The sequence below is a fragment of the Patella vulgata genome, chromosome 1, assembly GCF_932274485.2.
Source record: "Patella vulgata chromosome 1, xgPatVulg1.2, whole genome shotgun sequence".
Classification (NCBI taxonomy): domain Eukaryota; kingdom Metazoa; phylum Mollusca; class Gastropoda; family Patellidae; genus Patella; species Patella vulgata.
In genome coordinates, this window is record NC_065879.2 from 67,901,546 (window position 1) to 67,927,151 (window position 25,606).

General features: G+C 35.4%; 1 protein-coding gene across 1 annotated transcript; it reads right to left on the minus strand.

Moving 5' to 3' along the window:
- Positions 1-1,217: 1,217 nt before the first annotated feature.
- On the minus strand, positions 1,218-22,475 carry LOC126832544 (peroxisomal acyl-coenzyme A oxidase 1). The gene is made up of 14 exons (XM_050563389.2): positions 22,345-22,475; positions 20,969-21,131; positions 16,778-16,938; positions 16,240-16,347; positions 15,032-15,151; positions 14,292-14,407; positions 11,948-12,117; positions 9,744-9,906; positions 8,587-8,777; positions 7,538-7,693; positions 6,516-6,621; positions 5,201-5,347; positions 4,241-4,447; positions 1,218-3,454 (listed from the first exon to the last, which is right to left on the minus strand). Exons 1-14 carry the CDS (start codon positions 22,472-22,474, stop codon positions 3,365-3,367), a joined length of 2,028 nt encoding a protein of 675 aa, XP_050419346.1. The 5' UTR covers position 22,475; the 3' UTR covers positions 1,218-3,364.
- Positions 22,476-25,606: the final 3,131 nt, after the last annotated feature.

A 25,606-nucleotide genomic window follows, 5' to 3' on the forward strand; every position in this document is an offset into this window, starting at 1 on the left:
CTGCTGCCGGGCAGGATACGCCCACATTTTGCAAGAGATGGATAGAGAACAAGCTGAAAAAAAGCGATTTTTCGTACAATCAAGGGCCATAATTCAGGAAGTTACGATCCGATATGCGCAAATATCGAAAGGAACCAAGAACTTTGGGTTATAAACATGCATTTCAAGTTTCATCAAAATCGGTCTAAAATTGTGACCTCTATAGGGCCCACAAGCTAAATACGTGATTTTTCGTACAATCATACCATGAAGTTTCGATCCGATATATGCCAATATCGAAAGCAAACGAGATCTTTTGGAGATATAGAGGATATTTATCGTTTTAGAGTGAATAACATATTTTATTTCATCGAGAAGCAAGAAAACTTATATTTTCACGAAGGCGTAGCATGAGTGAAAATATAAACGTTTTCTTGCTTAGAGATGAAATAAAATATGTTATTCACGACAAAACGACAAATGTTCTATTTATTTTATGATTTTACAATCATTTTAGGTAAAAACAACATGGACTACTTTGTCCGCTTCTAGCCAGTGGAATAACACTTTTATTTCACTGATAAAACGCGGTATTCCACTACTGATCATAAAATAAAAACCTATATTTCAAGTTTTGTCAAAATTGGATAAGAATTGTGACCTGTAGAGTGTCCACAAACAATTGTGGACGAACAGGGGCCACGAAAAAAATCATCTAAAGGTAACAATTTTTATTTCCCTGTCTGCTGCTTTACTTCTGATTAAATGTTTCAGGTCTACTAAGGCATTTATCTATTCTATTCTATTTAGGTTTGTATGCATTGTTTTTGTATAATATTGTTATCATGGATTCCTCCTGGAATACTTTATGGGCCATTTCTATGATATATTCTGGAATCCAACAAAAACCCATCGGATTTTTATTGGGATTTTCCATTAGGGAATCTATCAATCTGCATGTAACCAAGTTTCTTTCATACTGCCAACTTAATTCGTGTTGACAGATCAGGTAACAATAATTGTGCTATCTCGAACAAGTCATCCTATTCTTCAGCAGTCCTGGTACTGATTTGATAATAACATAAATACAACTGATATTGCATTAACTAATGTGAATTCCGAATTTTAGATGAACAACTTTTGACAATATTCTGGTCATTTCTGCTGGAATCGTTCCTGAAAAACATCTTAACACCATTCCCACAAAAAGTAATAAAAAAAGACAAACAAGACAAGAGGACAGTTTTTAGACATTTTCTTGAAAAAAATTAACTTTATAAATTTATACTTGTATTTAAAAACATTGTTATTATTTACATCTTTCTTAATCACATGATATACATTAAATAGAGCACCAAGAGCCATAACAATTTTTGATTAATTTAATACAAATTTCAAGTCTGTTGCTGGTATCAAAGTAAGTAAAACATGCTAAAGAGTATCAATATTTACACTTACAGGTAAATTTCAGTTGTTGGATTATTTTTATTTTATTCATTATCTAGTATTAAAAAAAAAAGGTTTCCCCAACGTAAATCATGAAGTATAACTCATTTAGCCTCAACTATTTATCAAATTAAGACACCTGACTGTGACATCTGGGTAACTGTCAGTAGCCATTTATGAACAAAATCATATGCTTCTGCTATCTATGATAGTATCAATATTTCCCTTTTGACACATGTCGTCAACCTAGTCTTGAAACTATTTTAATACTAGATAATTAATTAAAATATAAAGACTCTGTAACACCTGACCTTCTCATTTAAAGGGGAAGACTAATTATGTAGAATTCATTTCAGACTTAACCTTTGATTAATATTTTTATGATTAATTCAAACTATAAATGCCTTCCATTTCATTGGTAAGTTTTTCCTTGTACTTTGACACATAAATGTACGCATTATAAACTTATCTGTAGTTTATACAAATTAAGACCACTATGGGTTAAATTTAGATATAGTGAAGAATCAAGGAATGGATTTCAAATTTTACCAGAAACATATTTACCACAGTAAATGTACATAATTTCCCATACTCCAAATACCATAATGTTCACATGAACTATACTAAGGCACATATTCCTGAATCAATGGTCCGAGAAATCCCGCTCTGCCCATTGCTGGATTGGCTTCTGATACTTGAGCTTTTGAGGGAGCGTGTGTATTCTTCCCGTGCAATCAAATCTATCTGAAGTACAGCAACATGACAGCCCTTCGTTTAATCTGGGGTCTTCCCTAAAACTTTGGACAGTGATTTATGGTATTAAAAACGGTGAAAGTATTCTTCGTCTCCATACAGTATTGTTTACATTGTATTCGTGTTGATAGCCTTGTTTGTCACACAATTAGTTTTTCTGCAATATTCTGCTATGCACTGGTTAATTGGGCATAATGAAATCGTGAGTCATGACGTAACATTATGTAAACATATTTGGTCCAATTTGGAGCTTTGTTTAAAATGTAACGATATTGTTACGCAGTTAGTTATGTGTTGTTAATCGGACTATTGACCAGTCATAATTTGGAACAGAAATTTGCTTCGATTAAAGTAGTGTTTAGTGGGATTAACTCTAATCAAACGAAACACTGTGAGGAGTATGACTAATTTACCACCAGTGTTTATCCAACTCCTTGAAAACTAATTAAAAACAAAATGTGTACTTTTCATCTCAAATGGTTTATAATGTACATTATCAACAAACTATTGGCAGATTTGTCTCCATCTAATTCTTGATGGCAGATGTTGCTAACAGGGAAGGGAAAATCCTAAAATGATGATCTCCACATACATTCAAATAATGATAGTACTTACAATAAGATTTTTATCCCAAATTCATCATTTAATTATTTTTCTTAACAATAACAAAGAAAACGATGTTAAATTGAATAAAAAATAGCACAAATAATTCTGATGACTTGTAACAGTGACACTAATAACAAAAAGACTCAATGAGACACAGGATAATAAATTGTACAAATAACGCTAACAACAAATGAGATACCTAAAATTGAATAAAATAATGTACAAATATTTCTAAGGATATTTCTGGAAAGTTCTTCATTCTGGTGATGTTGAAACTAACTATAACATTGTTTGTCAATTGTTCAATCTGTTCATGACGGCCAAGTCACCCTCTTTGCCTGTTTCCTCTATCTGTTCATCACTTCTCTATTGACATGTTTTTGATGGATACATAGTTTCTAAATACAACATTTCCATTTTTAAATAGATTCTACTGAATGCATAAAGCAAGTAGAACTTAATTTTGAAAAACAAGGATAAGCAAGTCTGTATAGTTTGGTGCAGCTAATCAAGTAAATCAATTAATAGTTTTTGTTATAAATTAATAGTCTAATATTTATTATCTGTACATAGCTAATTTTTACAATCGGGAAGTTACAACCGATGGTGTTGAGATCTGACGTTGACGATCCAGAAATGGTTTCAAATGTTTATAATAAGCATCCGATACCTGAAAGACAGATAAGATGAAATAAATGACATGAATTTCAGCATCATTTTGAGAACACCTGGGCTTTGAGACTAAAAGGTTTTTTTCCAGCCCATTTAACAGATGACCTACAACAAATACCCCACTCAGTAAATAAACTTATGAAAAAAGTATAATGGCTTTATATTGCCAAATATGGTGATCTGCAAATCAGAGAGAATCATTAAAGAGAATTAGAGACTAAAATATGGTTCCATTTTATTTCAACAATTCGCTTGTGGTTACGGGTCTTTAGCAGTGGGAGGAAACTGGAGGACCTGGAGAAAATCCACAAGGTTGGACAGGCAGCCCTATTCCTTGTCACGTACAACTGAGGAATTGAAACCACGCCAGTTGACTCAATGACAGACCTTATGAGACAGCGTGCACGCACTAACCATTCTGCCATCCAACCCCCAAGAATCATTAAATGATTACTAAATTGATATACTAGTACAAAGAGAGCCAGGGAATATACCTAGTGAACAGGGATACATTAGGTCATTTGTTACTGCTGAATACAACAGTACATACACACTGCCTCATAAACTACAACAGTCACTATTTCTTGATAAATGGAGTATCTCTCACTTACAATTTCGATGATATCAATTTGATACCCAAAAATTTAATGTTAAATTTTCCATTTTCTAGGAATTTGAAACAGAAAACTTATTAATATGTAGTTTTTAAACAGAATGTAGCTGTGTGTGATTTATCTAATAAACAATACAATCAAGATGTAAAATATAAAAGACAAAGACTTACCTCAGTTTTGTTAAGTTTAGAGTTTCTGGCGTATTGGTACAAAGCCTCGTAAACTTGTCCATCAAAACGACCAAGAGCACTTGCCAGCATTGCATCTGGTATATCGAACCCATCTACAATGGCTACAGCATTCGGTCTTATTTCACTCAGTAAATCTAACAACTTGCTATTCAGGACTTCAACTTGTTGTCCAGTCACAAAACCATCCTAAGAAAACATAGACATAAGTCTGACAAGTCACAAGCCCCTGAATACGCAGCAGCAAATCTGACCAAACTAGTTCAAAAATCAATGTCAACAAATTGTTCTGAACGAGTTTTAGAAAGATTTACACATTACATAGAACTCTGTCTCAAGCTTTAAAGATAATAATATAAACAGAAGATTGACCCCACAAAACAATTTCAAAACTGAGTGGGAGATACCATTCCGATTTATAATTGATGTGTTCCTTATTTTAATAAAGTTTTACAAAATTCCATATCTCGATATCTCCGAGTGCTATCGAGGGAGTAAGACGTTGTTCGATCCCGGTGCTGACTGAGAAAGTTCATCAGGTTTTTCAGGGGTAGTTCTCCCTTGTCAGTTGTGCAGGACAGAGGGCCTGGCAAGTGGCAATGTACAGCTGTTCGGATGGAATGAAAAACATTGGAGTGCATGTGAAGAAACCTTGGCAGTTGGAATTCAAAGTAAGAATAGTCCATAGTGCCGCTGTCCAGGCAAAATTTCTCTCATAGCACACTGTCTTCATTAGCCCAGTCAGTGCAGAACAGTAGGACGTTAAACCTGAGTTTCAATTCATTTCATGCCTCCTACCACACTACTATTTGTGAAATTTCTCTCTACATTTCTCCTACATATTCCTTCCCTCTATATCCTCTTCCTGTCTCACTCCACTTATCCATATACTAAAATCGTCACACTCTTCCCTCCCTAAACCACCTGTATCTCCCTACCTACCTGCATGAATTCCCCACTATTCTGTAATAGAAGATATACTGTATAAAGTTGACACATAGCCTGTAAAACAGGTTTAAGTTGTGGGTTGACATCTTTCCGTTCTACTTCATTTACAAAAATCTTCACAACACAACATTCTACATGAGCCTGAAAAAACCCCCAAAACATTTCAATCCAAGCAGCAGAAGCAGACAATTTTAAAACAACTACAGCATTCCTTGAAATCTGACATCATTTTCGTGTCCCAATTTATTTCCTTATTACTTCAACCAAAAATGTTTTGAGTAATCCGTATTTTGAATATTCCGAATTACGACAACAATGAGAGGTCCTGTCACACAATTTGTGTTCAATTAACATTGGATAATCCGGCCTTCAATCAGTGGGTGTTAACTGACAAGTAATCACCAATCAATTATTTGTGAGCATAAAACATGTGTCTGTCTTTGTTGACTACCTTGATAATTTTATAATCTCTTGTAAGAGAGCGCTTGGTATTTGATTTGAGTTTCTCACGCCAAATACAGCGACAATATATATAAATTGCCGAGATGATTAATCATTATAATATTGTGTTCATAATGTGTGATCGTCCTGCAAAGCGTGCCCATATGGATTTGACATTGGATGTCAAGCAGCAAATTATAGCAGATTTTGAGAAAGATCCACGAGCGACACGGAAATAATTAGCCGTTAAGTATTCAATTAGCCGTACTGCAGTATCCAACATTTTAAAGCGAAAAGATAAATTGAAACAGAAGTTTGCTGATAACTTTAACAGCTGTAAGAAACAATTTTACTTGAACGCTAAGTTTGAAGACATCAATTGGTCGGTCAATCGTAAGGCCTGAATGACAAGTGCTTTTTACTCGGGTTAGTGTATCTTCTGACGACAACGATGACGATATACCGCTTACAAAACTAATTGAATCCTTGGTACCTTTTGAATGTACAGAAAGGTTACCATATTTTAAGTTCTGGGTATTTGAGGGTGTATAATAATACTTCCGGTATTCAAAGGTACAATAAAACTTGTGGTATAATACTTCTAGTATTGAGTATTCCGACATGCAATGTAATCTGGCATATTGTATCGATCCCGTATGATGTCAGAATTAACAGAGTCCACTGTATATTAAGTGGTAACAACATATTCCGGGATATGGTTCCTATGTTGGGACCAAACTTAAGTCGGCTGTTTCAAGTGGTAATAATCTTTCTAGGGGGGCATGGACCGGACTCATAGAGAAAGTCTATCTAGCAATGGTTAATTGATATTAGCTGATCTAGCAATTATAAAGAGAAGATAACTCACTGTAGCAGCTTTAACTAGTTGCACAGATGTAGAATTTAAAGCAACATCAGGTTTCATACCACGTGATGTTAACGTCTGTATTCTTGATCCACATTCTCTGATTAATCTGTTAAAATTTACAAGTAAGTCTTTTAAAAACAAACAGCATCAAGTAACTCCAGTGAGGAACAATCTTTTAAAATCTAAATCTAGATAGGGACATATTAATACAAGCCTGGGGCCTGTTTCATGAAATTTTAACTAAAGATAAAATCCAAATTTTAGTAGATACTTCAATTTTGATTGGCTAAAGACTAAAATCAATTTAATATTATCCAATCAAATTACTAAAATTTGGATTTTATCTTAGTTAAAATTTCGTAAAACAGGGCCCTGATTTCTGTTGTCGATAAATGTCTGTACCTGTCACCTTTACAGTTGTGCTTAGTTGAATCCTAAATAATGTTGCTTAAAAATGCTATGAATGCAGAATTGAAGATGGATGATAAAGTTTGAAAACAAAAGACAGAAGATAATTAGAAGAGTAGCAACTGAGAATTATACACAACCAACAATTATATACAAGAGTATGTCAGACCAGGCTAAACCATTATCACTACAATTGTTAACTGATATCTAACATGTTTGCAGACAGGGCAGTTGTTGTCAATTGGGGATTTAATGTCTGCTTCCACTCTAAGTTACATCACAGACGAAACAGGGGAGAGAGAGAGAAATGGGGTTTAACGTCCACTCGACACAAACTAGGTCATTTCGGGACTAACATATAGTTCAATTTTATATCAATAATTTGCTTGCGCGTAGGGGTCTTTAGCAGTGGGAGGAAACCAGAGAACCTGGAGAAAACCCACGAGGTTGGACAGGCGACTCTACTCCTTGTCACGTACAACTGGGAAATCAAAACCAGGCCAGTTGACTCAATGACAGACCTTATGATACAGCGCGCACGTGTTAACCATACGGCAACCCCCCCCCCTACAGACGAAACAACCCAGGGGCTTGTGTATGGTTCTTATTACTACCTGGCAGCTCGATGTTCGAAAGCTTCAACCAATGACCGTAAGCTAAGACGATCTGTAATAGTACTGGTCTTGCCACCTGTTGATTTGTTCAAGTATGACATCAGGGTAGGTAACTCTTCACCTTGTGCAGAAGAATTCAAACACTTCATCAAGTATCTGAAATTAAATATTAGCTAGTTTAACATATAATTAACAATAATATAATTAACAAACAAATACATGGTCATTTTATTATGATTATGGCAGATAACTGGCTTTGTGTCAAGGCTCTCTTTACTTCATATTTATCAGTTTTGACTGTCTGGCAATTTACAGAAAACCCAATCTAAATATAAACACAAAATATCAATCTTGACTGACTGGCAGTGAAATTGATATAAAAACTGATTATGCTAAAAATAAGCTTATTTTTTCACACTATTTGATCAAGGTGGTTGTTTACCACAGATATTCCATCTTTCTGATATAGCATTTCATAACTACTAGCATAATCTATTGTTTTATAGTATTGCAAATAAAATAGGGTTTAACCTATTACTCAGTGAATTTGGTGAGTTATCTAAATGAAGCTTTTGGTCAGATTCTCCCGAGAAACGTTCAAAAGTCTGTAGAGAAATAGAGACAATTATTCTATTACCATGAACAGAACTTCTACTTCAAAGAAAGAATGATTGATATATCAATGGAATAAATGAAATGGTGTCTGACAGTTCAACAAATTACCGGGCTATACTATACCGGAAAACAACGGAAAACTACCGGAAAACACCATGTTATACTGAATACCGGAAAACACCCTAAATAGATAACTCGGAGCCTGGTCCTCTGGAAAACACCGGAAAAACCTAACCCTAACACTAACCCCAACTCCCCGCAAACAGAGGACCAGGCTCTGGGTTACCTATTTAGGGTGTTTTCCGGTATTTAGTGTGTTTTCCGGTATTTAGTGTTTTTCTGGTGTTTTCCGGTATTCAGTATAACATGGTGTTTTCCGGTAGTTTTCCAGTGTTTTTCGGTGCTTTCCGGTATATAGTATTGCCGCAAATTACCTGGCTGTCTGCAATAGTAAGACAGTATTCTCTCCTTCGTAAGTACACGCTGGGGTTACATTGACATAGATTTTAGGGAATCCACTAGCTTGACTGTAACCATGACCACCACAAGCCATACGACATGTTTCAATCATTTCACTGGCTGCATACGAACTGCATGCTTTTAACCCAGATGATAATGCATGAAGCTAAAATCAACAAAAAAGAGTATTTCTAAAGTGTTCTGTCTGATTTCAGAGATTTGTTTTGTGACCCTAAACTAAAAAGACATTTACATATAAATGATTTTACACTCTAGTTTCCTCTGTATACTGCCTCATGTCATTTTTGTTACGTTTAGAAATACCAAGATATGTATGAGGAGCTAAGGCTTGAATTATAATTATATTACATATGAAAGGGCTGGATGATATTTAAAATTATCATTATTGTGATATCGATATTTATCACCCAATAATACATTCTACAGTAGATATCGCTTGTGTGATAAATTTCATAATCTACTGCGATATCTCCTTAGGAGATATCGCTTTACATGAATTTGATTGGTCAGTTGAAACGGAACTACTTTTTTTTATTTTCAAAGAACAGTTCATTTCTTATTAAATTAACTTTTTTTAAATTAAAAATGAACTATTGTTATTCAATTGACCTAGATGGAAACACTGGGTCAATATAAAGGACTTTGCAATGGTTGAATTGCTGTCAAAAAATGATGTATCACTACGCCGTAATGTTCAGTAAAAGTGAAATCTACAGCAAAGAATTATATTTATCTATTTGTGCATGTAAGAAGGGATTGGGTGATAAATAAAATCTCCTACTCATCTTTTTTGATATCAAAAAAGACTGGTAGGAGATTCTCTATATAAACATGTACAATTTAGTATTATTGTAGTCCTCCCATATCCAGGCAACGAGACTCAAAAAGGGGAAGTAAACATTTTGGAACCCCAAACCAAAACAGCTCTACAAAGTCATCCTAAACACTTTTTTAGAGCTGTACAGAGCTAGAAAATTTAATTTTCCCTGCAATTTTAGGCACAGGACACCTGATCAACTTAACCAAGGTCAAAATCTCCACCAAAATCTACTATATAAAAACTGTGTCTCACAAAATCTCCACTCGGTTGCTGATATTCCCCTTTATTTACCTGTGGTAGTTCACCCAGGGCGCCTTTATTAATATCCGCCATGACACGTAAATACATTTCTCTGATAGCATTACCAGCAAATAGATATGCTAAAGCTGTAGATAACGCAGGGAATAATTTATACTGTTGTGTCTGATAATCTAATATCTTCTCTTCACCTTTTCTACAATAGTGGAAAAAATTTCAATTGCAAAATAAAACCAAAACATAGTGTGTTCTTTGTGGTCTAAACAATCCAACCCTTTGTTGTTTTCAGCACATAGACTTTTAGATGTGTTATTCTTGAAAACTATAATCTTTTAAAGGGATAATGTCATATATTACAGATGTTAATATTAGTATGATCTAGTGTCTGGATATCGAGGTAATCTCACAAACAAATTTTCACGTATATCTGTGTGTGTTAGTTGCATTTTACGTCCACTTCCACCGAGCTTCTGTTTAAACACCGCACTAAATCAAGGACTGTGTTTATAACACTAACTGGCAGAACCAGAACTAGCAATATCTTTCTTCAGAAAGGGCAGAATTATGACTAAAAACGGCCATTTTCAAGATTCCATATTAAAAGATCTGGTAGTTCTGATGACATCACTGACATTTCTTTTACATACCAGTTGTGTTTCAACTGAGGTAATCAGAATTTTCCTTTAAGTTAATCCAAGTATATACCTATCTGTCAACATTATCTATCTTTGTTAAAACAAGCCAACAGTGAGGCTGATGTCCCCCGCCGAAATCCCCAAATAAATAGATGACACATATTAATTAATCGCACATCTATTTTTTTCCAAAGTATCAAGCAATCAAACTGATTAAGAACTATACACTAAGTTTCATCACTCTCTATTAGATAGAATCAAAGTTATCTTGTCCCAAAGCAGGAAATTGCTTATCTCTGCTTAGCTTTAGCTCGATATGTTAATCATTGAACTCAGTCAAGACGAACATCTACATCAAGTTTAAACATCCTACCTCAATTAGAAGAAGAGTTGTTGAACTCAGTCAAGACGAACATCTACATCAAGTTTAAACATTCTACCTCAATTAGAAGAAGAGTTTGACCAATCAAAATGCTTATTGCTCGTTAGCCTAAGCAGAAAATTCTCATCATCGAACTTAGTCAAGGTATTGATGTAATGAAACTATACACCAAGTTTCATCACTCTCACTTAATTAGAACTAAAGTTTTCGTGTTCCAAAGCATCAACAAATCAAATTGCTTATCTCTGCTTACCCTAAGCAGAAAATGCTGATCTTCGCACTCCATCAAGGCATTGACCTCATAAACCCCTACACCAAGTTTGAACATTCTAGCTCAATTAGAAGGAGGGTTATTGTGTTCCAAAGTCTCGGCCAATCAAATTGCTTATCGCTCTGCTTACCCTGAGCAGAAAATGCTCATCATCGAACTTAGTCAAGGTATTGATGTAATGAAACTATACACCAAGTTTCATCACTCTCACTTAATTGGAACTAAAGTTATCGTGTCCCAAAGCATCAACCAATCAAATTGTTTATCTTTGCTTACCCTAACAGGGTATGAAACAAGGCATTGACCTAATCAACACATACACCAAGTTTGAACATTCTAGCTCAATTAGGAAGAGAGTTATCGTGCCCCAAATTATCAACCAATCAAATTGCTTATCTCTGCTTACCCTAAGCGGAAAATGCTCATCTTCGAACTCCATCAAGGCATTGACCTAATAAACACATACACCAAGTTTGAACATTCTAGCTCAATTAAAAGTTATCGTGTCCCAAAGCATCAACCAATCAAATTGCTTATCTCTGCTTACCCTAAGCGGAAAATGCTCATCTTCGAACTCCATCAAGGCATTGACCTAATCAACACATACAGCAAGTTTGAACATTCTAGCCCAATTAGGAAGAGAGTTATCGTGTCCCAAAGCATCAACCAATCAAATTGCTTATCTCTGCTTACCCTAAGCGGAAAATGCTCATCTTCGAACTCCATCAAGGCATTGACCTAATAAACACATACACCAAGTTTGAACATTCTAGCTCAATTAGGAAGAGAGTTATTGTGTCCCAAAAAGTGTGACGGACAGACAGACGGACGGACGGACAGACGGACAGACAGACGGACAGACAGACGGACGAACCCATTTTAATAGTCCCCTGCTTTCTTCGAAAGGCGGGGGACAATAAAGAAAAAAAATGGACGAGTAATATCTTACCCTGGAGTAACCTCCGTTTGATGTCTGACTGAACTGTATCTGATAGCTATTGTGCAGGCCTGACTTAATCCACGTCCACAATCACCAGTTATAAATGATCGTATCATAACCATACCACCATATAGTAATTTATCATTCTTTGGTTTAATAAAAACACCATCTTCTGTTACCTATAACATATGTAGTATTATCGGACTTCCTTGTCGTGTTCCTTGTGATCGTAATAAAACTACAGGTTAGATGGTTTCTACAACTTTATTGTTAAACTAGTTGGCTTCGACGGTCCCTCGTTCTCAATAAAGCATAGATGATAGCTGCTCGGAATATCTGGGTGAGCTCTGATCAATTTCGCTCAACACCCTTCTTTTATAACGCCCTTATTTCTGTGCGTCATAGACGTTCCTTGGCGTTAATTTCATTCCCAAATATGGAATAAACACCCCATTCTCCCAAGACCAGGGGAGAGAACATTACCTTATTTGGTCTAACAGACATGTCATAAACAGATAGAATTTGATGGATATTTTGACAATGGTTTTACAACAATTTTACAACAATTTCACTGGGGTTTTTTATATATAAACATGTCATTTTACATGTACTTTCATTAGTATGTGGGATTTGACTCTATATGTGTTATACCCCTGCACATACTAATAGAAAGTATCAACCAACAACATGACCCAATGACCAAAGTAAAACATGAAATGGTGGATTTTTAGGCTCTCTAACACATCCACCAGCAGAAAAGCCTTCTGTAGTAGCTCTAAAAACATTGTCAACAAATCCAAAAGGGCAAGTTTAAAACAAACAAAAATAAACTATGAACTGTCACAAGCATTAAAAATGTGAACGGAAAGATAACAGAAAATACTGATATATTCTATGTCATCTGCAGGATTCATGTGCAGCTCTTGACCCTTCCCAAGCCTGATTAACAACATTATGACAATAAATAGACTTATCTAACAGGTAGCACTTAATGTCAATAAGTAGTTAAATCTTTAAATACATGTATTGTAAATAATAAGGATTATATATTCAATCTGATTAAAATATAGATCTATATTTCATTCCGTATTTTTATACATTTGATGGCCTACACTACTCGAAGGTCGTGTCATGGGTCGTACAAGCAGCTTTTGACCCTATGACGTCAGACATTGATTAATCAATCAGCTTTGACATTTCTAGTGGTTTACCCACAGTTCCGTGCATGGCACACCAAGAAGTCGCCGTAACAGACTGTTTCATTGCCTTATCCCTCACTTCAACCAAAACGCCGGTAATATAACAACCCTTCCAGATCCAAGTGTAGTAAAGACAAGTAAAACAAAATTTTGAACTATCAAAAACGAAATGAAATAGGATCTGTGTTTTAATCAGACTGGTTAAGATTATGATAAATATGATAATATTTAGTTTTTATTTCTGCCTTTTTACCACTTGTATGCCCATAGTCATTTAAATACAAAAATAGACCTATTGAGAAGTGGTATCAGGTGTTCTAGAGACAGTGAGCATACACTGCCTCATGCAATTATAGCCGACTCAAGAAATGACTTCCACATGATTTTCAGATACCCATGCTAACGTATAGAAGATAACCTTGTGTCCAGTGGCGGCGCCGGGGAGGCAAGGGGGGCATTTGCCCCCCCCCCCCATTAATCTGGTCTGCCCTCTGTTTGCCCCCCCAATAATTTAAGAATTGTGATACGTTTCGGTAATCAATACCTTCTACGGTGAATAAATCCCACATCCCCACTCAGTCATAAACTTGCATGTTGTAGAGCATTTCTGACAGTCTATTTTTCAAAATTTTCTTGGCGAGGTCCCCAATGGACTCGCTACTTTGGCGCTCACAAGGGGAATTCGTTGAGGTTCGCAAGTCTGTTCGTTTGACATTTTGTTCTCTAGTCGGATAAACTAGTGAACAGGCGACGGACGGTATCTGGTCAGATCTATTTATCTTGACTATCGATGCCTGACAGAATACTGTAAGACAGCATTTCCGGCAGTCTATTTTTCAAAATTTTCTGGGGCAGAAATTCCTACTTTGATGCTCTTGAGTGGGCTTCGTTGTGATTCTCAAGTCCGTTCGTTTGACACTTTACTTCATCGATCTGAAATACTGCCAGGCTGCATTTCCGGCAACCTGTTTTTCAAAATTTTCTGGGGGAGGCCCCCTACCCCTAGTTGAAGCTCGTGCCTTTGCCCCCTCAACCATGGACTTTGCCCCAGCTCTGCCCCCCCAATCACCGACGGCTGGTGCCGACACTGCTTGTGTCAGAGGGTCACATGACTCAACAGCCCAAATTTTGAATTATTATGGCAAATTATTTACCTTAGAATATCTCATCAGCATGTTTTCTCTTGGTATTCTGATATTACTTAGTCTCAGGTAGCCATTATCCACTGCATCATATCCAAACTTTAAACCTATATCTCCAACTTCAACTCCTGTAAAATAACATGGTTACCTCCCTTAAACATAGGAAATGAAATGGGGTTTAACATTCTATTGTTCTGCTATGACTGGGCTAAAGAAGATGGGCATACATATACGCTGCTCCCCTTTGATTGCAAAAATTGGGTAAACTCTGGTATTGAATTCTCTCAATCCTTCATAAAAAAGGTGTGCATCCAATAAACATAAGTAGACTTGCACGCAACTGCTATCTCAACCAATCATCATAGATGACACATTTGATTATGGCAGAATTCTGCTCACACCACATCTGTTTACCAGACTCACAGAACTCAATTCTGTGTCACTTTGATTACAAATTTGTTAATTCAAAATGTTCTGGACTGGTAATCTACTGCCCTTAATGTGGAAAGGTTTATTAACATCAAGATTACACTGTATTTATGGTGTCCTGAGCAGCCAAAGAGTATAATAAATGTGTATGCCTCTCTCAATTACAGATTTGGGTGACATCATAGGAATTATTCAGTGAAGACGCACATAATTAGGGTTTAAAGTCCAGTACACACAAACAAGACTATCCTGGGACTAACATATGATGCATCTTTATTTCAATAGTTTGCAGGAGTCTTTAAAAGTGGTAGAAATATAAATACCTGGTAATGGTTGATAGTTGTCAAGGTTACGTAGTGGAACTATGAATGGTTGTAACCCATGACAATGACCTTGAGTGTATAGCTGCGCTATGACAATACAATGATTACTGGTCTTGCCCACTGGAAATAGAAATATGGGTTGCCAGGCAACAAAACACATACCCAGAAGGGGCTGCCATTTAGTCCAGCAGTTTCGGTCCGATTTTCACGAAATTCGAACTCAACCATCCTGAGGATGTAACGGTGACATATTCAAATGTTTTTTTTTAAATCGGATAAAAATTGTGACCTCTATAGGGTCCACAAGCTAAAAATGCGATTTTCCGTACAATCAGGGGCCATAATTCAGGAAGTTATGGTCCGATATGCGCGAATATCAAAAGGAATCGAGATCTGTGGGTTATTAACATACATTTCAAGTTTAAACCAAATCGAATAAAAATTGTGATCTCTATAGTGTTCACATGCTAAAAACGTGATTTTTTGTACAATCAGGAGCCATAATCCATGAAGTTACATAATCCATGAAGTTACAGTCCGATACATGCCAATATCGAAATGAACCGAGATCTTAGGGTGATAAACCTATATTTCAAGTTTCATTGAAATCGGATAAAAATTGAGACCTGTAAGGACGGATGGATGGACGGACAGGGGCGATGACAATATACGTCCACATGAAAATGTGGGCATATAAAAAATGATGAATGACAACAAAAGACAACAGAAATCTTACAATTTGAGTACCCATGACTCTTGGAGTTGTGGGAAATTGTCTCATGACATAAACACTGTGTATATTTCAAGTCAATCGGAAGATAACTTCATGATTTAGATCATCCACAAGCGATTAACGCTGATGGACAGACTGAGGCAATGACAATATGTCTTGTATATGTATGGGTGACATCGGTTGCATTATATCATGTGACCAGGTTTAAGTTATATCCATCAGTAATTCAAAATCAACCCAGCCCCAACTGAACTCATTCACAATTTCAAGTATAATTTTAGTATGTTCGTGCAACACTTCGTTACTCACCCCAAGACTTAAAACGACCCAGTGTGATAATTGTGAATTAATGGCCTTTACTGAACTTTGAGATAAAGACCATGAACACATGCAGGAACATTTTTTTAGATATGTGGATAATTAACTTCACAACACAGTAATTTCTTGTAAAGATTCTGATTATAAGCATACTTACAAGCTCCAGGCCAATACTTAATAGATGTCAAGGTCGGAGAGTTCAACACAAATTCTTGAGTTTTAGGATCATAAGTGGCTGTAGTTTCTAAACCTCTCACAAAGGTACCTGGACATATCAAAAAATATATAAATATATAATACTTGTTCTTTATCTACTTTACACTATATTATTCTACTAGGAGTTAACAGTGTATCCAACATTATCAATAAGTTGACAAGTGCGGTAATAACATATAAGACAACCACTAACATTAACAATTGCACCATAAGCTATCACAAGATCGCAAAAAAATACCAATTCCATCTTCCCAATTAATGCCATATAAAACAAATACTAACATTAGCAATTCCACCATGATCGTTTTGATTGGCTAAATAACTATGAAGTAATTTCAGGCTCTTTAAATTTAAAAGACTTCTGCCAAGGAAAGTAAAGTTTGAAATGCACACTTTTGTTTTTGAATAGTGTTGTCCTGGTTACAATACTTCCACAAGAAATTGAATGCTTGATGAATGACACTACTTGTAGCACCTACCATGACCCATCTCTGTTTGAGCATATGTACCAAGTATCTGGTAGTTTTTAGCCAGTGGTAACCATTTAGCTTTTTGTTCCTCAGTACCTTGCTGTGTGAGAACATCAGTAAACATACTGTTGTGAAGTCCAAACGGTGAATTCTCATGGCCCGTGAACATCCTGAAATGAGTGGAATCAAAGACAATCTGATTAAAATACAGATTTTAATTTCTTTTAATTTCTTAATAGTTTTGATGACTCCACTTGACACTGATGAACTTTAACTTTTGTTTGTTTTAAGTTCTCTACAGGTGTCTCCCATAATTCAGTGCGCACATCACCAAAAGCTCGAATAGACTAGCCATTGTATTGGCTAATCTCTTCTCCATTATAAAATCTATCAAGATTCTGTCTTTAAGTAGGGGTGTCACAATCGGAACAAAATTTGGGGTCGGGTTGTTTCTGAGGCAAAATTTGTCACTGAAGACGATTATGAGATTATTTCACTTCTGTGACGTCATTTTCGGTTGGGGTTTGTCTGATTTCCAAAATGGCCGCCAGAATTTGACGAAAAATTAATTTCCAGATAGTATGGGTGATTATCACGCAAGGTATGGCTTGTAATATATCATATATAAGGTATGTTAGTAATTGAACTGAAAAAATAATCTCTAAAACTAGTTTCCCCAAATCCAAGATGGCGGAAATTCAAAATGGCGGCCAAAATTTACCTAAAATGGCTGATTTGTCAGATAAAAGTCATTTCACTCTTTGATATGATTTATAATATGTAATTTAAAGGATTTTCAGTGTCACTAAACTTAAAATTAATCTAAATATAACGGGGTTCCAAAATCCAAGATGGCGGAAATTCAAAATGGCGGCCAGAATTTCCCTAAAATGGTCGATTTTTCGGATAATCGTCATTTTTAAGTTTGATATGGCGAGTAATATGCGATTTAAAGGGTTTTCTGTGTCACTGAACTTAAATACAACCTCAAAAGAAGAGTTTCCAAAATCCAAGATGGTTGAAAATCCAAAATGGCGACCAGAATTTCCCTAAAATGAACGATTTTTCAGATAATCGTCATTTTTTCGGTTTTGTATGGCTTGTAATAATGTCCTTTATTAGGTTTTCAAAGTCCACGAACTTGAAAATAACCTCAAAAATGAATTTTGAAAATAAATATTACCTCAAAAATGAATTTTAAAAATGAATATTACATCAAAAATGAATTTTGAAGATGGTAGATGATTGCTTAAAAATACAACAGGAAAATCGTGAATTTTCCTCTTGGATTGGCTTGTAATAGCAAAGAGTAGTAGTTATTTTGATGGTAACTGGAACTGTTATACTGGATCTCACATAAACAAGATTTAATATTATTCCAGCAAAACAGTGAGGTATATATATCCAGTTGTTAAGAATTTATCTATTGTTTATTCAGAAATGGTTCGAAACAGTGGTTCAGTGAGTAAGACTCGCTAAGAACGAGATCTGGGGTTCGATCCCTATGTTTGCTGAAAAAGTACCTTAGGATTTTCCAGTGTGGTTTCTCCTTGTCAGGATGCAGCACCGGGGGCTTCTCGAGAAACCAGGTTTATATGTACACGTTGACGTGCGCATACAAGAACCCTAGACAGTTGGAATTCGAAATAAGAGTACACCATAGTACCACTGTCTGAGCCAATTTTCCTCATAGCACACTGCTTGACGAATATCAATATTTATTAACTTTTGTTCAGAAGACTTATGTCCGGAAACCGTTTGTGGTATCATCTAGACAGATGAATTCATATTTGTCAGTCATGTATTTCATAAAGTGAAAAGTGTAAAATGAATCATCGAAGTCTCTGTGTCCGGCAACTTGTGTGGTATAGTCTAAATATGGTATCCACAGATCATTTTCGTCTGTAATGTAATGCACACCAAGTTCTAAGTTTAAAAATAATCATCACGAAAATAATTGGAAATGCATTTACGACTAGGTATCCCAAAAGTCATCCCCCACGATTTCCTCTTTTCTTATGTGTTGTTCTTACATGTAGAACTTGTTGTGAAATACGTCACTGACGAAAATGACCTGTGGATACAACATCTAGACTATACCACAAAAGTTACTGGACACGGAGTCTTCGATGCAAAAACGGACCACATTACCATTTCTGAACGAATAGGAGAACTTAAATTCTTAATGACTGGATATACCACAAATGATTCTCACTCTGGTAAAATGGTGCAAAGACAAAGGAGATGAAATTAAAAATGCGTCAGTTGGCCCTGTTGTATTGTTATGGGGTGGGGGTGGGGGTCAATTCTTAACATTATCATTAGCATCATATGTTTTTATGCATAAAAACAATTAAGCTACATTTATTGTGTCTTAAGGTTAAATTCTTTGAAATTCTAATTAGCTGACTGGTAAGTTCTGCACATGGTTTATTTATTGACAGGTAGATTCCTGGGTTAGGTCAAATTAAGTTGCCCTAAAAAAACTATTACAATTTGCTATTATAAACCAATCCAAGAGAAAGATTGATGATTGTCCCTTTTTTTTCTGAAACAATCATCTTCAATTATCAAATTCAGAGAGAAAGAGAGAGAAATGGGGTTTAACGTCCACTCGACACAAACTAGGTCATTTCGGGACTAACATATGGTTTAGTTTTATTTACATAATTCGCTTGTGCGTAGGGGTCTTTAGCAGTGGGAGGAAACCGGAGGACCCGGAGAAAACCCACGAGGTTGGACAGGCGACCCTACTCCTTGCCACGTACAACCGGGGATTCAAAATCACGCCAGTCGACTCAATGACAGACTTTATGATACAGCGCGCGCACGCTAACCATTCAGCCATCCAACCCCCCCTATCAAATTCAGTGACTCTGAAAACTTAATAGAGGACATATTACAAGCCATATCAATCAGAAAATTGACGATTATCTTAAAAATTGATCAATTTAGAGAAAATCTGGCCGCCATTTTTTAATTTCCGCCATCTTGGATTTTGGAAACTCTATTTTAGATTGATTTTAAGTTCAATGACATTGAAAACCCTTTAAATTACGTATTACAAACCATATCAAAGAGTGAAATGACCTTTATCTGACAAATCGGCCATTTTAGATAAATTTTGGTCGACATTTTGAATTTCCGCCATCTTGGATTTTGAAAACTCTTTTTTTCTTTAGATTAATTTTAAGTTCAGTGACAGTGAAACCCCTTTAGATTACATATTACAAACCAAATCAAACTGTGAAATGACTTTAATCTGACAAATCGGCCATTTTAGGTCAATTTTAGCCGCCATTTTGAATTTCCGCCATCTTGGATTTGGGGAAACTAGTTTTAGAGATTATTTTTCAGTTCAATTACAACAAAAAACTTATATATGATATATTACAAGCCATATTTTGCATGAAAATCACCCATCCTATCTGGAAATTCATTTTACGTCAACTTTTGGCGGCCATTTTGGAAATCAGACAAACCCCAACCGAAAATGACGTCATAGATAAAAAAAAATTTAAAAATCGTATTCAGCTAGCAATTTCGCCTCTGGAAATTGCTGGCCTGAAATGATTTGTAAAAAAAATGTCTTATTGTGACACCCCTACTTTAAGGGTCTTAAATATTTTGTGTCTTATATAAATGGTCACAGAAAATTTAATGGTTTATGTACACATTTAAAGCAATGCCAAAAATTAAGATTATGTATAATATACATAAGATGTATATATAGTTTTTAAAGAAATGAATTCCAGGGGAGGGGGGAGTGACACTCGATATACAATAGGGTGCTGTGCCCTATATGTAAATAAATTGGTGGTCATATTACTGAACTGAATCCGGAACTTTTTGGGTATACCAGATCTTAAGACTTGGTGAAATGAAAGATTGAAATATAATTCACAGAGGGACTTCATGTACTTACAGGGGGTTGGATGGCCGAATGGTTAGCACCTGCGTGCTGTATCATAAGGACTGTCATTGAGTCAACCGGTGTGGTTTCGATTCCCTGGTTGTATGTGACTGTCAAACCACGTGGGGTTTCTCCTGGTCCTCTGGTTTCCACCCACTACTAAAGATTCCTACGCGCAAGGGAATTATTGAAATAAAGTTGAACGATGTGTTAGTCCCGAAATTACCAAGTGTCAAGTGGCCGTTAATCTCTCTCTCTCTCTCTATCTCTCTCTCTCATGTACTTACTGATTATAGATATAGATATCAACAGGATCTTTAAAACCGAGTTCTTTCACTCGGTCAGCACAGTAAATACATTTTTTCATTGATTCTTCATATCGTTCTTCACGAGATAATTCTGTCCATGTTCGGAAATTCTGTTTAACTCTATCATTTAATGCTAGAGATTCTGTGAAAGAAACAGAATGAAAGAAAATCTTATAATGATCTTTAAAGTTAAATGATTTAAAAACCTCTTTGATAGGTCAATATAAATTATCTAATTGGTTGGTTTGATGTTATTGAGATTACTATTGGGACATGTCTATGCAATCATATCATTTTTTTGAAAGCCTGTGAGTTTTGACTGAATTTAACGATGATACTTAATTCCTGAGTGATATACATGTAAGTTATAAAGGTGAAATGTTATGGTTTCTGGCCAGTTTGACAATTCTTGAGGGTTACAGAAGTATATATTAAAAGAATTCATTTTTATGATTCCATATATATGATCATAGTTTTATTGTGATATACATAAGCTTATGTATGGATGTATAATCATGAGTTTATGTATATCACAATTATTGATTGTAAAGATATCACAATAAAACATATAATAAAAATGATGTTAATATTAAATAGATTGCACCATTTCATGTCACTAATTTAAACTTATACATTACATGGATTTTAAGCTCCAAAGTGTAAAATATATTTTACAACACCTGAAATATATGCAATTTTAATGTACCTAGCTACTCATCTTTTTATATATAAAAAATATATTTTACACTTTTGACCTTCAAATCCTTGTAAGTTGATATTAGTGACATGAATATTTTACATATACTGCAATCTATTTAATATTAACATCATGTTTTGTACAAGTGGACTTTAAACTTTCCTTTCATGAGTTAGCATTTTCCAGGTAAAAAAAAATAAACTTTGCCCTTTGCACAAAACACAAAAAAAATGAATTTTCTTTGCTTTCATTTTACAAATAATAGAGAATAAATTTAACAATTCTATTATCTATACAACTTCCAATGATTTTACAAGAAGCCAATATTAAACGTGTACATGACAAAAATTGACCAAATTATTATTCACTGACGTTAGTATCATAGTTTGACCTGCATCGGTCTAAAATTACCCATTAATGGGAAAACTTCAGAAACTTTTAAATGGGAAACTTGAAATTTAAAATGATTCATTCGACAAAAAATCTATACAACTTCCATTGAAAAACTCACAAAACATTGGCAATCAATGGTTTCGTAGCGAACGTACATGTCAAAACTAAACTAAACTAGCTAGGGTCATAAAGTGGGACGCTTCTTTTGGTCTCACTCGACAAAAGAAAGTTTTATGAATTGTCACTTTTAAAACAATCAACTTACGAATGTATCTTTTACGCCTGGTTTGTTGTGGACCATTATGCAATAAATATGTTAATTGTATTGGATCAAAAGTGGCTTTATTCCGTTCATTCTGGAGGTCTGGATTTACGCTTGCTGTCATCGCTGCCATGTTATCAGGTTCAAAGGTCAATATTAGTTTCTCGATTAACAAGAACATTTGAAAATAGTCGCGATCAAGTAGAAAGAGATAAGGGAGACAAATTCATTTTGCCTTCAATAAACGGATCCAGACCACCATAATTTCCCCGTTAACTTAATGTTAATTCTGGCCACTTTGCCCAACTCCAAAAATTTTCATGGACTGAATGCTTTTCACTAGAGACAGAGGAACAAATAGTCATGTGTTTGCACTAAAATTTGTATCAGGTTGGCCACCAAATTTTGAGATACACAAACTTGAAGAAGCATAATAAAAACATGTAACTACATGTATTCGCCGTACATATCATCACCGTCACCAAACTGATAACTCTGTTATCCTTCCGCCTCATAATCATAAATATTTACCAAAACCCGGCAGAAAATGTTAATTCTAGACCAAAAAATCAACGAAAATGGGCATGCAAAAGGGGAGAAAAGAGACAGGGAGAGAATTGCTATAAATAGACGAACTAGTACAACGTAGTTCTTTCAAAATACATTAAACCGATGTTTCTATGCATTAAACATCAAAGATCTTTTATCGAAAATAACGATTTGGATGAGAATTAAAAAAATAGAAAATAATTAGGCTATATGGCATAAATTCAGGTTTGCACTGTTTGTTTGAAAATTACTTTAATAATAATTGTGAAAACTATAACGGTCATTTTCTTCTTTTGTTGCTGTTGCCGGGCGAGGGTCAAGCTAAGAGAATTTTGCCTGCATAAAGGAGTTTCCGCCTACTCTTCTTCGATTTTAAACTGACTAAAAGGGTTCTTTTAAGTGCCCTAGTGTTGCATTAATACATGGAGACCCTGTCGCACTTTAGTAAATATAGGTTACGTTTACATTAAGTATGGTATTGTATAAAAATGATCGATTTAATCAGTTTCAAATGACGTTCACACGTGCAATTAGCTGGGCTGGTTAAAAGCAACCGCGGAATTTTTGGAATGGTGTCTTGAAGTTGCGTACACAATTATAAAGCTTCAGCATGATAAAGCCTTCCACTGGAACTGTTCATCTTCAACAGTGTTTACACCTTCTGGATAGTTTCAATTAAAATCAACTACCTTCTTGAATAATTCGTCAGAACGCAGATTTGAAAATAAATTTAAAAAAAAAAAAGAAATAGAAATGCCCAACTGTGAACAAAATGCTTTGTAAACCCACTATATTCGGGACAACACCTCACTTCAATATGAGGCCAGTCAGGAGTGATATGGGGTGTTCTATCTCTGGCTAGGGAGAAATAACGAAGGGGCCCTTTAGATGACCTTTAAATAGCGTTTAGTGTTTAGTCCTCATTTTGGCGCCTCTAAATGGTTTATCTTTCAACTATCTCATGAAAATTTTATCGCTGTAATTGTGACAATGAAGAATTTGTGACATTTTCTGAAAACGCTTATTTTGATAGTTAATTATAGTTTAGTCCATACCATACAGTTTGCCATAAATATTTCGCACTTTTTCTTAAACTATTACCAGCCGTTGAAATTGCTTTATCCTTGTTGTTGCTCTTAGTGTTTAACGTCCGCTTCCACCAAAGGTGATATTGCAGACAAGTCTTATTTTTCATGTTTATTAACTTACCGCACGCGCAGGGGTCTTTTCTGTGGGAGGAAACCGGAGTACCCGGAGTAAACCCACGAGGTTGAGATGGCGCCCCTATCTCCAAGCCACATACGCTCACACCAGGTATCGAAACCACAGCAGCAAGCCAGAGGTGAGCGGCCAGCTAGAGAATAAACAAATGGACCAAACATAACATTTTGATATTTTCTTTGTCCCCCTTAGACATAATATTGACATAGTAGCTAAAGATTCACCTTTAGAAAACTATGCACTATTTGACTTTTTGTCTTCTGTTGGTTAGGCCAATAATAATAATATATACGTTTCTTGCCCCCCCCCCCCCGCCCTCCACCCACAAAAAAAACCCCAAAAAACGATCCAATTATGCTTTATGTTTTACAGAAAATTACCAGGTGCCGCCTAGCGACCAGTACACATTTCATATATGTTTGTCCAATGATAAGTCATTGGCTCAATGGCTTTTAGAAAATAACAATTATAATTAATTCTTGTAAGACATTTAGAAAAGCCTTACATGATGATTAGAAAATCTTTATAGGGCATTTAGAGCATGTTTATAGGACACATTGGACGTTCACTATGAGACTATAAGTAGTTTAAGCTTTTATTCTTTTTTATCCGAAACCCATTTCTTTACCTTGGATGGCATCTAATTTAAGTAGATATTTATTTTGTTCTGCCTTTTTTTTTATATTTTTGAACTACTCTACATAAGATCTAACTACTTATTCCCGGTTATCTTTGAGCCATTAACATCCAGAAAAAGTCTAACCCTCGAAAAGGGGGTTATCGCCCTATTCTGCACACCAACCGGGCAATTGATGACCGGAATACGCTAATGGTGTGCTAAATGAGTGAAATTTTACGTTTCCACCTACACCTAGAATTTCATCTGTCAAAGATTATTTTACGTGCACCTCAATGTCTACATGCAGAGGACCACTGTTTTCATCCCATCCGAACGACCAGCCGCTGTTAAAAATCTGTCATTGAAACCCCCGCAAAAAAATTATATCACGTCTCTGCACAAAGCACTCATTGTCTAAAAACAAATCCAGGATCCGCGCATAAAAATACATTTCTTTAAAAACAAAGGACAATATTTATTGGGGTATAATAACCATATTGGTATCTTCCATGAGTATAAATTATCGTCATTAATTCCTATCGATTACCTATCAATATAAATTATCGATTAACTATCAGTACTATTCTTGTCTGGTATAGTATAACAAACCTTCACGCTGCTAACTTACAGTCTATAATATAACATGCTGTAAGTATGATACCATGAGTGAGAAACCATTTTTTTTATTGGATATCAAAACAGATGGAATAACGATCGTCTACCTGTTCTGGTACTAATCTAAATTCGAGGTATGTAGAAATGCAATATCATTTTACATTTACAGAACTTAATTCGCATTAAATTTATAATCCAAGACAATTTTCACATTTTTGGAAAGACGTTATCCTCTATAGATTCACAAAACACAAAATCTCC